The 15,805-nt window shown below is 51.7% G+C and overlaps 1 protein-coding gene across 1 annotated transcript in view; it reads right to left on the bottom strand.

Annotated features, from left to right (window-relative positions):
• SERINC4 (serine incorporator 4) overlaps window positions 1-15,805 on the bottom strand; it is a 293,672-nt gene that overhangs the window by 93,582 nt on the left and 184,285 nt on the right. The window contains exon 7 of the mRNA XM_086958994.1: window positions 12,079-12,205. Within this exon, the coding sequence (XP_086815120.1) occupies window positions 12,079-12,205 (127 nt within the window). The remainder of the gene's footprint in view (window positions 1-12,078; window positions 12,206-15,805) is intronic.

The raw sequence follows: 15,805 nt of genomic DNA, 5'->3' as shown, positions 1-15,805 counted from the left end.
ATGTGTTTAAATGAAGGATGTGAAAATTGAATTTATATATATATTTTTTACCAACAAAAAAACCAAAAATGAATAAAATCAAAAATATTTTTCAAAATGTGTTGGTATAGTGTATATTATGTCATAAAGTGTCTAGAGTTGGCGCACTACTTTACTGTTAATCAGCACTGAGCCCGGTGCTACTGCTTTTTTCCAAAACAGTTTATTTCCTTGTTAGGGTTTCATCCTTGGTTCAGGAGCCCTGTGTGTTTTCCATAATACCCACCTCCAAAGGTTGCACCCTGTGAATCAGACACCACATGCAATGAGCATGCAGTCGGCCTGACGCACGCGAGAGATGCGCATGATTGACAAAATAGGAAACTGGGGGTCCCGCCCCTGGTGAATCTGCTCACCACCAACTAGATGCTTATGAGTGAGTGTCAGGGCTCAGTACAGGCACCACACACCTTAGATGCTGGCACGATTTCTGAGGCTTGGCACTGGACAATCTGCTCTCCGCTAAATGCTTGGATTCCATAGCCGATGTGGGCCCTAGAGAGGGCACCGCTTTCCAGGTGTCACAGGAAGATGGTGTCGTTACCGCACGGGAGATCTCTGATGTCCATGAGATTTCCGGGGGAACAGGAGACCTCCCGATGGGCCCTTGGAGAGCACACTTCAGGGTGCCACACTTCAGCAGGGCTTCGCCCCAGGCCAGCGACTATTCAGAAAGGGCACACGGTCCCCTTCACAGGCAGTAATCCTCTATGTGTACAACACTGTCCTTTGGCAATATGCACCATGCAGTCCGGGTACTCCGGTCGCACATCCCCACAAGTGTATCTCATCTTTTTGCTGAAGGATGGCACCCAGGGCCGGACTGGGAACCAGAACCGGCCCTGGCAAAGTGCTCGGCCGGCCCCCCTTCCTCCCTCCGGGAGCAACCGCGCTCTATGACAGGGCCGGTTTTCGGCCGTTTTTGTTACAGGGCCGTTTTTGCAGCATAACGGCCCTGTAACAAAAAACGGCCCCAGGGGCCCAAAACCGGCCCCCAACCATGCGGCCCACCGGGGAATTGCCCGGTGCCCTCAACGGCCAGTCCGGGCCTGATGGCACCAGTAGTTATACTGTTGTGTGTCTGTCTCTAAAGTTAGGGGCAGTTTAAGGGGTTTCCTTTTGGAACACAGATGTATCCCCTATAATGTAGATATGTTTGCCATGGGGCCATGGAATGCAGATCTTATTCTTTAGTGGGGCCATGATCTGGCCCCAAAAGGCTATGCATCAAAATCTCTCTCTCCAATCTATTCAATCTGGCCCTCAAATGGCAGAGATCTTGTCATTCCAGTGGTATGCGCATGGTTTATGGCAGTCACTGGGGAATGCTAAGATGTGCTCCCCCAAGCCCGATGTCCACTGAAGCCAGAAACCATGGCACACAAGACTCTTAGAGCACAGAAATGTCCATACTCTATAAGTGTCATTTCTAAGCAAGCTATGCTGGAGCCCCCTTTACCAGAGAAAAGGGTTTGGTATGGCAAATCCATTGCTAGGAAACATTATGAGGTTGCTCCAATGCAATCCACTATTGCAGCCTGTAGCATTGTCAACTACGTCCTCAGGTTAACCTATGGGAAGAGCAAGCCTCCTAGGTAGTGAAAACACCTACAGGTATTCCTCACTACCTAGGTGCACAGACACAGTGTTCACAGCATCAGGGGTGCAAGAGCGTCCGCATGAATCTGAACAGGAGACTGGATACAGGTTTAACTAAATAGGGGTCAGTGTGCAAACACCAGCCTGTGATGGCAGGCGGCAAACGAAATCATGGACACCATCAGTGCGGATGCGCACATGCAGCTGCTTGCACTAGCAGGCTATTCATGAGTTCAAACACGATAAATGCCAGTGCACACACTGGTCGGCAATCACAGACCGCACGCATGGGCTTACCCAGGCCCTAGCACCTTAGGTGCGAGTCCGTGCAAACCACCTTGGCTGGACCTGCTGAACATGGGTGGCCCCCTTACAGGTGCGATGGTGAATGCCTGGCCTCATACAGCTAGCCTGACTCTGGTGTGAGACACCGGAGATGCAGGTATGACCTTACCAACCCACAATGGCAGGCCGGGCACCTATCCAAAATGACATAGGTGCCAGGGCTTTGTCTTGAGCCTAAAGCGGCAGGTGGAACATGTATTCGAAACAGCATGAGGGGCGGTGCGCACACCCACAGGTGTAAGTGCACACTTCCCAATCTGCATTGCCAGAACGGACCATGTTTCAGAACAAGTAGGAAGGCGCACGCACTTCCACACTACCTTGACAGTGAGGGCATGCTCTGAGCCCTTAAGCCACACAAGAGAATCTGCAACACCCCAGGAGTATCCCATTGGAAGAGTCGAACCCCAAGGCTGGGGTAGCCCAACATGGGGTGTTTCTCACAACCTGGGCAAGATACATCCATATGTACCCGCCTAGTCTTCAGCCTACCACCCCCTTGCGTCCTTCAGGGCTTCCCTGGGTGGGGTGCTCTCATGGTATGGGATGGCCCTTTCAGGGGCGGCTGACGCATAAGAGATGCCAACGTAGGTGTGGGTGCAATGGCGCCCCACAAGCCTGCAATGACAGGCCCAATAGAGGGTTGACAGGCTATTCGGTTACTGACACACTTAGTGCTATGGCTCACTACTAGCCACTGCCGTACATGCCCCGGGTATGTGTGGACCTGTTTATGGGGCGCACAGAGGTAGAGAACCCAAAGCAATCAAGTACGCACCCCCTGTGGGTTAGGTGGGTATCTGAGTACAGTATGATGGTGCCTCGAGTCCTAGAGTCATGCGGAGAGAGTAAGCAAAGACTAGGAGGAAAAAGCTAAAGGTTTTTGGGTAAATTCCCCTAGGAAGGGCCATGTCATTCAATGACTCAATCCCACATCATGGGAGAAAACTCTCATTTTGGTGGGGGGGTCATCCCCTTTTCATTAAAAAAAATGCTGCTTTGGGATTTAGTTTTTTTTAAAAAAAGGTTTAAAGTTTGACAGTACAACATGATGGTGTCATCCATCAAACTGTCAAAACATTTACAGTAACCGCTATGAAGGTGGTGCCTGTAAATGCATCAGATGCTCACTAGGCCTGCAGACATCTCTAAATTTGGTGGGTGGAGTCCCCTCTCCATGACGGGGAAAAAGTACTCTGTCATGGCAATGGTACTTAATCTGTCTGCCAAGGTCCAAACCAGGCCGTATGTCTCCAATTCCTGAGAAAGCTGTTTCTGGTCAGTCCTATAGCCTCTAGCGCCTCAGGGCAGGCATCTGGACACTAGGGCTCTTTCCAGCCAGGCCTCCTGGAGGGTCTAGACCTCTTTACAAAAAAAAAGTATATGACTTTCCGGAAAGAAGTCAATTATATTTTTTTCTGATGAACCACTACTCACCTAGATATTAACTAAGCCAGAGGGAGAATACATTTCAGGAGGGACAGATCCTCGTCAACCAAGGTAGGATGTTTCATCATTGATTTGTGCTCCATGTTTGGTGGGGGTGCAATACCGAACAGGCTTCATTCTGAACTCTTTCCTAAAGATCTTTTTCTCTTGCATACAGTAATCCAAGTAGACCACATGAATGTACCCCTTTCAAGTCACCGGACTAAAAAAGACAGTAGATTGGATAAATTGTTAGCCTCACACAGCCCAGTTAGAGGAGAGTGGTTACTCTCCATATGAGGCATGCACATTGGGCGGCCCACCAGACCTCTGAACCACAGTTCACCTGACCTCTGAACCAGTCTGAATCAATTTACACAGGAGGCCTTCAGTGAACATATGTACTTGCCACGTCTCTAAGTATTGGACCAAAAAAAGGTACCATTGGCTCCTGTTTGATACCCCTACACCCACCCTCACTTTGGTGCATATTTAGAAAAAAATGTCGGAGTACGTTGCTCTGCCAAATTTGGCAACACTGCGCTCCTACATTTTTTAAACGCAGGGATGTGCTTTATTCACATGAATATGGCGCAGATGTGTGTTTCCTAGCTGCACACATAAAAAGAGCAAAAAATGAGGAGAAATGAATCATTTCTTCTCATATCACCATTTCTAAGACCAGGCATTCCCTTGCATTCGTTTTTGGCACTGCCTCAGCCTTGTAAATCTGGGTCAACGTCAAAAAGCAATGGGTGTTGCAGTGGAACACCCACTGCAACACCCATTGCATGCCCCTTTGCCGCAGAGGACTGCAGCGGAAAGGGGCATATTTAAAAGGGGGCGTTAAGCCATGTTTAGTAGCTTAGTGCCACCTTGTACATATGGGACATGGCGCTAGTCCAACGGAGCATCAAAAAAAGTGATGCTCCAGTGGCGATAGGGGCTTGTACATATGCCCCTTTGTTTCTCACTTCTTTGTGAAGCCTTACTCTTTACAGCAGTTGTAGTTAGGTTTGTGCTATACAGATCAGGTACCTACATATGAATATCACTATCTACAACATAGATAACGCTCCTTCAAAAGTATATGGAATCACCCTTTGAATAGCACCCCCTTCCTAAAATTTCCCCAAATTGAGAGCTGTGTGGGACCTGCAAAATCCCCATGTTGGACTTGAATTACTCTAGGCACTGGTGTTTACGTCCAATCACATTCAGAATTCTAAAGTAACTATTGCCTGCATTTGGAATTGGGTTATCATCAAGCAAACTAAATTGTTAATATTAGTGAACGCTGTAGAAGAACTGATATTGGCAAGTCAATAAAATGTTGCCATAGCATTTTCTTCTAAAGTCTGGAACTCTACCTTGTTATTGTTGTGCCAAACAGGATGAAACTTGTCAATGAAGATGTTATTTCATTTATTTTTAGGGGGGACCCAGGGAGAGCCAGGCGCGAGCTGGTCTTTCCCTGGGTGCGTTCGCGCGAGGGATCTGGGAGCAGGTGGGGGTGATTAGGGGAGGGCATAAAGGGAAGGCAGGCGGCTAATTAGGGAAGTGCGTAGCGAGGCAGGGGAAGGGAGGTTTCCTTTTTGCTGCTCCTTTGGCGTCGCGTTACCTTAGGGGGATTATGGAGGAAGCGGCGGAGGTCCGACGGGCTGTCCAGACCCTGTGTGCGGCGGGACGTGAGGACCTGCTACGGCCGGGAGTGCCGGCGGAGGCGTGGGTAGGGTTGTCCCGCCCCCCGCCTCGCAAGGCTTCGAGGGGAGTGTCGCGGGCGGTGTCTGCTTGTCAGTCACCCGGCCCGGAGGTTGCAGAGGAGGAAGACGGAGACGCTGCCATGCCGGCGGCGCAGCCCATGCCGGCCCTGGCCCCCGCAGTGTTGGAGCCCCCGCCGGTTGACCCGGGCGCCCACCAGCAGGTATGTGTTCTACCATTGCAATGTGCTGGCTTGCGTGGGGCGCCCGGGGGGAGGCGGGGGCGCTCCGTGGGCCGGCCAAAGCAGCGCTTGGGCGGGGCCCCACCGGGGAAGGCTAGGAAGCCTTCGGTGGGGCCGGGTACTCGCCGGAAGAGGAGTCTCGAACATAGGAGCCCCCCCCGGGTCCATGCTCAGGCCGAGGTGTTCGGGGGCCCTCCCACTCCGGTGTCTGGGTTAATTGAGGGGGCCTCTCCCTGTTTATGGGTGAACGGCCAATGCTATCTGCAGTCCCCTGCGCCTGCTGAGTTGGGGCTGGCCCAACCCCCTATGCCTGGTGGTGGGGTTGTAGGTTGCCCTGCTGTTGGGGTCCCCTTGCTGTTCCTTCCGACAGTGCCCCCCCCGGGGGGCTCCTGAAGACCCCGAGGCTGTACTGCCCAATGATGTGCCCCACCCAGCCCCCCGGTCCCATGGGTCCACGACCCCCGGTCTTGCTGGCCCCCGCCTTGACCCGCAGCTGTCTCAGGTGTATGGTGGGATGGATTTGGGCAGATGGGGGGTGTCCACTGCTCCCAGCCAGGCTCTGTACCCGGTTTCTCGAGAGATGCCCAGTGCTCCACCAGTTAGCTCGGCCCCCGGATTGGGTGGTGTCCCCGGGTTTGCGTCGGTGGCTGGTTCTTTGGGGACGGTTTCACTTGGTTCCTTGGGGAGTGGCAGGTTTGCAGGTTCTTCACAATCTGGCTTGAGCGGCCGCAGTTTTCATGTCGCGTCTCCAGCTGGTCGGCTGTTGGCCGGTTCTGCGGGCTCGGGAACTGTCCCTACGGCTGTTTCCAGTAGCGGGATCACGGGAGAGTCGTCTGGAGCGGATCTCTCTTCTGCAGCGTTGCGCGCGCGGAGCTTTCATGACATTGACTGGCAGTTTTATGATGGGGGAATTGGTGATGGGGCGCTGCCAAGTGGCAGTGCAGAAGTTTCATTTTCTGAGGATGTTTCACATGTGAATGTACAAGATGACGAATTGGAAGAAGGGGAATTGCGTGACAAGGAGGTTGGGCTTTTGGCAGCACGGGCCCAGAGGGGTGGGACGGGGCAACCCTCTGTTTCTCGTATTTTGCAGGAGTCATGTGCGGGCCATGCAGCGGTACGGGAGACAGCAAGGAGTCGACCGTCTCGAGGGGCTCATGTTGAAGTTCAGCAGAATTCGGCACCATTGCCAAGAGGTAAGGATAGTTGGTGTGCCGTTTGGCAACCAGGGGAGAGTCTCCCGGCGAAGCGTACCAGATCAATAGGTACGGGTGATGGGGTTGTTCATGAGCGAGTCGCTCTGGCACCGAGGCTTGAGCGGCCGGTGAGTCTGACTGTTTCTGATGTGCAAGTTACGGGGGAAGTTTCTAAGGATGGGGATGGGGTGGCTGTTCCCAAGCCAGTTACGGAGGATAGTATCCTGCCAAAGAAGTTGCCTTATTCTGGAGTGGGGATGCCTTTGGGGTCTCATTTGTCTGAGAAAACCAAAACTCGCATATGGAATGGTGAATATGTGGATGTCTTTCGGCTTCTCCATAGAGATGTACAAGCTAAGGAGGGGTCGAAAGAGGAGGAGATGGAGTTGGCTCGGAGGCCGCGAGTTCCAAGGTCTATTGAGAATTGGACTTCGGCCTTTTTAATTTATGCCAGTGTGTATAGCCAGCGTCATCCGAGTAAGGCAGTGGACATGTTCAAATATGCGGACGTCATCCGTAAGGCCCATGGTTATTTTGGGGGTTTTGCATGGTTGTCGTACGACGAGGAGTTCCGGGCTCGTATGAGTGTGTTCCCAGAGCGTTCCTGGGGTGAGGTCGACGCGGAGTTGTGGCTACAGTGGATGGCGTCTGCTCAACCGCCTGCTACAACCCACACGGCTAGCGGGCAGCCGGTGCATTATCGGCCCTTTCAGTTTCGCCCCGCTCTCCCTGGGGCGGGGGGTTGGGGCAGAGGGCAGTCCTCCTCCTCTGGAGCGTGCTGGCATTTTAACAGGGGTTCGTGTAACCGGCCAGCATGCAGATATAAACATGAGTGTTCACAGTGCGGAGGCCGGCATGCTCTCACGCAGTGTTTTCCCGGCCAGCGTTTTGGAGACCAGGGGAGGGGTGCAGGGGGCAGGGGACAACCTCAGCAATTTATACACAAGGGCTCCTACTCCTATTAAGCAGGACATTTTGGACTTGTGGTTGGAGGACTACCCGGACGTTGAGGCTGCTAAGACTCTGTCCTGGGGTTTCAGAGTTGGGTTCCGGATTGGGTACCAGGGTCCGCGGGTGGGCAGGTGGTCTGACAATCTGAAGTCTGCGAAGGAGTGCCCTCAGGTTGTGCAGAAGAAGCTGGATGCTGAGCTTGCAGCGGGTCGGATTGCTGGTCCTTTCCTGGGTTGCCCCCTCCCTGATTTGATCGTCTCTCCGCTGGGTGTGGTACCGAAAAAGGCTGTGGGGGAATTTCGCCTTATACACCATCTATCTTGGCCTGAAGGTGCATCCATCAACGATTTCATTGACCCAGCTGACTCAACCGTGACGTATGCTTCCGTGGATGACGCCTTGCGGCTCGTTCGCACGGCGGGAGTGGGGGCTTTGCTGGCAGAGAGTGACATTCAGTCAGCTTTCCGGCTCCTGCCCATTCATCCTTGGGATTTTGGTCTCTTGGGCATGCAATTTGGTGGCTGTTTTTATGTCGATAAAGTGTTACCCATGGGCTGCTCGGTTTCATGTTCCCTCTTTGAGACCTTCAGTACATTCTTGCAGTGGCGATTCACTTTTGTCAGCGGACATGTTCTGGTCTGCCATTACCTTGATGACTTTCTTTTCATTGGTGAGGGTCATTCTGGGCAGTGTCAGTCGGCTTTGACAATTTTTCAGGATATGACTTCGGAATTGGGCGTCCCTTTGGCGCCGGATAAAACTGAAGGTCCTTGTACATCCCTGACTTTCCTAGGGATTGAAATTGATACTACATCTATGATGGCGAGGTTGCCTGCTGCTAAAGTGCGGGAGATGTCTGATTTCCTCAGATGGGTGTTGGGTGAACGCAAATTAGAACTGCGTAAAGTCCAGAAGCTTTTGGGGTACCTCAATTTTGCTTGCCGGGTTGTACGGGCGGGTCGGACGTTTTGTCGACGTCTGGGCCTCTCGATGTCCGGCGCCAGCCTGCCCCATCATCGGGTGCGCATTACAACTGCTGTCCGTGCTGATTTGACTATCTGGTTGAGTTTCCTGCAAGATTTCAATGGCGTGTCCTTGTTTTTTGCGGATGAGGACATTGTGTGGCAGGTGCAGCTTTTCACGGATGCATCGGGAGCGCACGGCTTCGGCATTTTTTGGGAAGGTCGTTGATGCGCGGCAGGCTGGCCAAAGCATTGGAAAGATCAGGGTCGCAGTATTGCGTTTTTAGAACTCTTCCCGTTGTTGGTTGCTCTGTTTATCTGGGGACCGGAATTTCAAAATCGCTCCGTATTGTTCCATGTGGACAACATGGCAGTAGTGGACTTGGTTAATAGGCAGAGGGCCCGCGATTTGCGTGTATTGAGGCTCCTGCGAGCCTTCATGTTGAGGTGTCTACAACTGAATATTGTCTTTAAGGCTAGGCATGTTCCTGGGGCCACTAATTGCATCGCTGATTCTTTATCTCGCTTTCAGTGGTCCGAATTCCGCAAATTGGCTCCTGGGGCGGACCTGGAACCGACGGCGATCCCACAGTACGTATGGGACTTGGGGGATTGAGGGTACATCAGTTGGTTGAACATTCAGTGGCTGTCTCTACACGGCGGAGCTATTTAAAGGCCTGGCATGAGTTTTTGCAGTTTGGTGAGGAGATGGGGGGTACGGTCCGGGCTGGGTTATCTGATGAACAATTCTTATTGCAGTTTGTTTTGCATTTAGCGGACCGAGGCCTCTCTCACACGACCATCTCGGGCAAGTTAGCCGGGGTGTCTTTCTATGGTCAGCTTTGGTGGGGGAGGGATCCTGTTGGGGGGGTGTTGGTTCGTAAGGTTCTGAAAGGGTTGGGTAGGCTACAAGCCGGTGGTCAAAAGTTACGGCAGCCGGTGACCTTTGATTTGCTTCAGCTGCTTGTATCGCAGTTGGAGGTGTGCTGCTATGATGCTTTTGAGTGCCACAAGTTTCGTTTGTGCTTTGTGTGGTTATTCTTTGGTGCGTTCTGGGCCTCTGAACTGCTGGGTTTGAGGGGTAGAGTGGGTATGACCAGTAGCGAGGTGGTGGTGGAACATGACAGGGTGCGTTTGTGGCTAAGGATGTCTAAAACTGATCAGATGGGGAGGGGCAAGTGGGTGTTTCTGGGTAGGAGTGGAGTGTCTGCTTGCTGCCCTGTGGGGGAATGGGAGGTTTTTGTGTCTTCTCCGCATTTTGCCCCAGGGGTAATTTTTTGTCATGCTGATGGAAGCCCCATCCTTGTTTCTCAGTTGTTGGCTGTCCTCCGCAAGGTGTTGTTGGGCCTGGGGAGGGATCCTTCTCAGTTCGGCACTCATTCCTTCAGGATTGGGGCGGCGACAGAGGCCGCCAGGTTGGGGTGGGATTGGTCCCAGATTCGTCGCATTGGGCGCTGGCGCTCAAGATGTTGTGAGAAATATGTAAGAAAGTAGTCCTCCTTTGCTTTGCCTAACATCTCTTTTTCTCCTAGGTCCTTGGCCCTCAGTCGCCGGATGCAAACGGAGGGTGTGGATCCTGGGGCACTCTTTTGTTAAAAGGGCCGCTGTGGCCGCTTCACGTCAGCTTTGTGGGAGATCTCTTGGTCTAAGCAGCCTGACGCATGAAGTCTCCTGGCATGGCACAGGGGGCATGCGCTGGGGCGGTCTCTTTCCCGCCTTGGCTTCTCTAATTTCAAAGGGTTTGGGGGGCCATCCGGATCTACTGGTGTTGCATCTTGGGGAAAACGACTTAGTTTCTCTCTCTGGTTTGACTCTGTTAAAATTAATGAAACAAGACCTAGAAGTCATCAAGACCACATGGGTGAGCACCATGGTGATATGGACTGAGTTCGTTCCTCGACTACAATGGAATGGGGCAAGGAGCTATTCAGCCGTGGAGAAGGCACGACGCAAAGTGAATAGAACAATGAGACTCTTTTGTAATCATTTATGTATATACAATTTGGCTCATCACCATTTGAAAGTTTCAGAGACTCATTTATTCTGTGAGGATGGGGTTCATCTGTCTACTTTAGGGATTTATTTTTACCTTCTGGAGCTCAGAGATTTGATTGCTAAAGTTCTACAGGTGCAGTTATGGTGTGCTCCTTCCCTTCCTCCTTTGGGTGGGGCAGGAAAACGCTAAAGGTTTTCCTGGGTGGCGGTTTTGCTAGTGGGGTGGGCAGCCTGGAGCGGGTTGGCCATCCTGAAGGGTAGCTCGTTGGGTAATCCTGGGGGTATTAGGCAAGAGTTAGTTTCGGGTTTCTGTTAGGTAGGGAGTTTAGGCATACTGTGCAGATTGAAATGTCATGAAATAAATAAATAATGAATGTGTTCAAGAAATGTATTATGCACTTAAAGTGGCCTTTCTTGCTCCTTAAAGAAGTGTGGACAGTGATTTCTTGCGCGAGGGGGGACCCAGGGAGAGCCAGGCGCGAGCTGGTCTTTCCCTGGGTGCGTTCGCGCGAGGGATCTGGGAGCAGGTGGGGGTGATTAGGGGAGGGCATAAAGGGAAGGCAGGCGGCTAATTAGGGAAGTGCGTAGCGAGGCAGGGGAAGGGAGGTTTCCTTTTTGCCCCACCCACCCTCCCTGTATTCTTTTAGTTAGGCTTTCCTTGCGGTGCTCTAGGCGCTGCTCTGGTCTTCTGGCTTTGCCACTGTTAAGGCAGGTGTGTCTGTTCTTGTAGGAGGCGGTTTTGCTAGTGGGGTGGGCAGCCTGGAGCGGGTTGGCCATCCTGAAGGGTAGCTCGTTGGGTAATCCTGGGGGTATTAGGCAAGAGTTAGTTTCGGGTTTCTGTTAGGTAGGGAGTTTAGGCATACTGTGTAGATTGAAATGTCATGAAATAAATAAATAATGAATGTGTTCAAGAAATGTATTATGCACCTGTCTTAAATTAAAGTGGCCTTTCTTGCTCCTTAAAGAAGTGTGGACAGTGATTTCTTGCGCGAGGACTGGTATCACACATCAGCGTGGGAGAGGAGACATCAAGCCCCTGAGCAGTCACTCTGAGTCAGTCAGCCTATGGGCCTTAGGCAATGTGCGCGAGGACAGATCTGCTTAAAAGCCAACTGACAAGGATACTGTCTCGTGCGCCGCGCTGACGTCCGACGCATGAACGCTGCAGCTGTTCGAGGGGACGCCCCAGCCCACACCTCCCTTTCTGTAAATGTTAGAGATGTGATTATGGAAAGTATTCACAGTCGAGCAGAGCCAACATTTCTAGATTGTTGTCACTGCGCTGTTAGGTTTATCGAGTATGCCTTCTTCAGACTTGAATCTCCGGTGAGGGAACTTGGACAGCTGCCTGGAACGAAATATCCCAGTGATTAATTCTAGGACCAGCGATTTCTGGCATTAAACACAGCAGATGCAGCTCATCTGTATTTGTGTACATCGGCTGTTTTCAGGTTCTAATAAAAACAGCATCGCCATTCTCAAACACTCCCTGGAGTTTAAAGGAATCAGAACGAAACATGCACAATCCCCAACTTCGTGCCAAAATACATTAAAATTACATTTGATCCAGAGTTCGCGCTGACTGACCACGTTAGTTTTGCGCGTGTAGCTGCTGACGTACCATGCAAAGAGGACACATGCGTACATGATGGTTGCCCCTGTGATGGCCACAGTTGTGTCTTCTGTCTGCAGTCCATCCTTGCTGACACTGGGGAAGCAGACGGTCAGGTTTTGTCCACCGTACACCACTAGGGGCAACAGAAACAGAGAAAATGCGACATTGAGAGGTGCCAAGAAAGAGCCATTAAATAACAAGTCATATTAGCAGGGAGATTGTCGAGAACAAAAACACCATCAGGCTGATTATGAGACTGACCTACAGAAACAATGTGACTAAAGGTGGACATAAGTAATAGTATGGCTGAAGCGTTATTAATGAATGACAAAGTAATCCATGTAGTTAAGTGCCCAGCACTAGATGCACTCGTCAGACTGGCTTATTGTGGCCAGATAGGAGGTATGAAAAAATGGAAGAAGCAGGAGCAAACCATTACAGGTGCAAAGAAAAACTTCACCCCATCGAGAATTACAAGTGGATACCTTGTATTTCACTCTTTCGGCGTGAAATACAAGAATGAGAGTCACGTAAGTTAGCTGGAGGACTGAAACATATACAACAACCCTTTTTGGACTACAATTGCGAAAGTCAAATATTTTAACTTAACTGGGAAGAATTTCCTGAAACTTCTTTGATTTAGAATTACATACAAACAGGGTTTTCTGCTTTCATTGACTACACTGTAATTGAAGGGGCTTAGGGCCCGATGTAGGTAGGGCTTTACCGATCGGTATTGGCCGAAAATACCGATTTTTGGCCCTTACCGATCGGTAAACAGCCAGCGAGATGTAGGGAACCAAAAACAGAACGAATCGGATAGAAAACCGAATCGGAATGAGTACCGAATGGGAAAGAATCCGATACGTACATACCGAAAATCGGATATGTAACGAATCGGAAAAACACCGAATCGGTTACAAAGACCGAATCGGTCCTTGTACCGATTCGTTAGTGACACCGAATCGGAAAATCACCGAATCGGTTCTTGTACCGATTCGTTAGTGACACCGAATCGGAAAATCACCGAATCGGTTCTTGTACCGATTCGTTAGTGACACCGAATCGGAAAATCACCGAATCGGTCCTTGTACCGATTCGTTAGTGACACCGAATCGGAAAATCACCGATTCGGTCCATGTACCGAATCGGAAAAAATACCGAATCGGACATGAGCCGAATCGGAAAACATGCCGATTCGTATGAATCTCCGATCGGGAAATTCCCCGATTCCGACAGTTGGGGAGATGTAGGGAGGCACAGAAACACCGAAATCGGCTCAAAATCGGTAGAATTCACTCGGTATTTACCATGGATTGCAATCAGGTGGTAACCAACTCCAACCCATATAAACAGTCCCAAAATGCATTGCAACTTGCAGGATGGCAGCTTTCTATGTCATTGTGAGGCGGCTACGGCTACAGCAGGAAGGACAGAGGGAATGGCTAAGAAATGAACAGGTCTACAGACAGAGGATAACCCTGTTCATGCTCACTGAGGCTGAGATCCTACAGAGATACAGGCTGGACTCTGACACCATACTTGAGCTCATCAGGGACCTTAAGCCATACTTGGACCACCACACCCCAAGGGCACACGCCATCCCTGCGCACGTCCAGGTGCTATGCAGCCTACACCTGGTAGCGTCTGGCAGCTATCAAAGTGGAGTAGCAGCAGCAGGAGGGGTGAGCCAGAGCAGCCTGTCAAGGTTCTTCCACATATTCCTTGACGCCATGATAGACAGGATGGACCAATACATCTCATTCCCTGCAACCCACGCAGAACTGCTACAAACCAAAGCGGACTTCTACCAGATGGCACACTTTCCCCAAATCATCGGTTGCATAGATGGCACGCATATTCCGATTTGCCCACCAGCGGACACCGAATACATATACCGCAATCGGAAATCTACACACACCATCAACGTGCAGGTGATCTGCAATGCCAAGTGCACCATCACAGACCTGGTAGCAAAATTTCCAGGAAGTACCCATGACTCCTATATATTCCAACAGAGCGGCATATATGCACGGCTGATGGCTGGCGATTTTGGAGAAGGATACCTCCTAGGTGAGCCACATCATCAGACCCCCATAACACATAGTAGGTAGGTGTAATACATGTATGCATGTGTCTAATGTGACCCCTTTCTCTTCCAGGCGACAGTGCATATGCCCTCCGCTCATTCATACTCACCCCCTACCTCAACCCCTCCACACCCAGCCAAAGGAGGTATAACCGGGCCCACATACGCACCAGGAATGTTGTTGAACGGACCTTTGGCATCTGGAAAAGTAGATTCAGATGCCTGCACAAGAGTGGAGGTGCAAGGCAGTATACCCCCATCACCTGCTGCAAGATCATAGCTGTATGTGCAATGTTACACAACCTTGCGGTCAAGAAGGGCACTGAGGTGGAGTTGTCTGACTACGAGGACTATGACGACGACGAAGCTGTGCCACTGACACAGCCAGCTGGGGTGTGTACGCCATGTGATGGCAGATACAGACGTGAGGAGATCACTGAGAACTATTTCTGACTGAGTACAGATGCAAAGACAGCTAAATGTTGCTTGGAAAAAAAAAGTTTTAATAATGATGCACCACAGTTACAGCACTGATGTGCATCAAATAATGGAGATTGTTAACTCAAATAAAGTCCAGGGTTCTGGTTTGCCCATCCCCCCTTGCCAGCCTATTTTTTGGCCCGCTTTCCAGACCCACTGGGGTGTCCCTCGGCCCCCTCCGAATGGCCAGCAGCATCAGCGGATCGCCTGGTGCTCCTCCTTGGCTCTGATGCAGCGCTGGCCGGGCTGCTGCGGCTGCTGCTGTCTCCAGCATCACCCAGGTCCAGGGCAGGATTGGAGGCGGCGTTTGATATTAACATGGCCTCCATGGCCGTGGTGATCCTGGCCATCCCCCTAGTCAGCTCAGCTGTATGCTGACTTAGCACCGATTCCTGATTTGAGCTGCGATGGCACAGCTGTGCGGTCGCCGCTGCAAGGCGGGCCATGGCCCGGTTGAGCACCCGGGCATCCCTCCTGCGCGCAACCTCATGCTCCTTCTGCCTGGCAGAGGAGTGGGTGATGGCAGTGGTCAGCCTGCCCAACCCTGCTGCCACCTCCTTGTTGCTGTCCACAACAGCCTGGAAACCCTTCACCAACTCCCCCATCTGCAGGTTGTGCTGCAGGAGCTGGCGTTGGCAGGCCATGGTGGATCTGGCCTGTTGGCGCTGGATTTTGACCATCTGGCCCTCCAGGCCCAGGAACACACTGCCCTCCCGTGGTGGTGCAGCAGTGGTGGTGGTGGTGGCACGGCGTCTGGCACTGCTGCCTCCGGCCTGCTGAGTGGGCAGGGGTGCCACTGGTGGGGGTGTGGTGCTGGCCGGTCCCGGAGCCCCTGCTCCCAGGACAGGTAGGACGGGTGGCAAGGCCACGGTTGTGGCAGGTGCTGGTGTTGGCGGAATGGTCTGCCTTGTAGGGGAGTTTTCAGGTGAAAATTGCAAGGGGGGTGTGCTGGCCAGTACTGGGGAGTGCACTGCTTGGTAATCAATCACCAGGACTCCCTCCATTCCAAGCCCTGGGGTGTCTCCTTCCTCATCCTCATCCTCCTCCTCCTGGGCAGCCTGGCTGGTGCTCGGCCCTGCGACTGCAGTGCCTGATGTTGCTGCTCCCTCTGCTGTCACAGTGTTGCCGCCTGATGGTGCCCCTAGGTACAAAGAAGCATTTGTA

Source organism: Lissotriton vulgaris, chromosome 2_1 (assembly GCF_964263255.1).
Source record: "Lissotriton vulgaris chromosome 2_1, aLisVul1.2, whole genome shotgun sequence".
Classification (NCBI taxonomy): domain Eukaryota; kingdom Metazoa; phylum Chordata; class Amphibia; order Caudata; family Salamandridae; genus Lissotriton; species Lissotriton vulgaris.
Note: the sequence above shows the minus strand (reverse complement) of the source record. Positions and strands in the feature narration are given on the sequence as shown.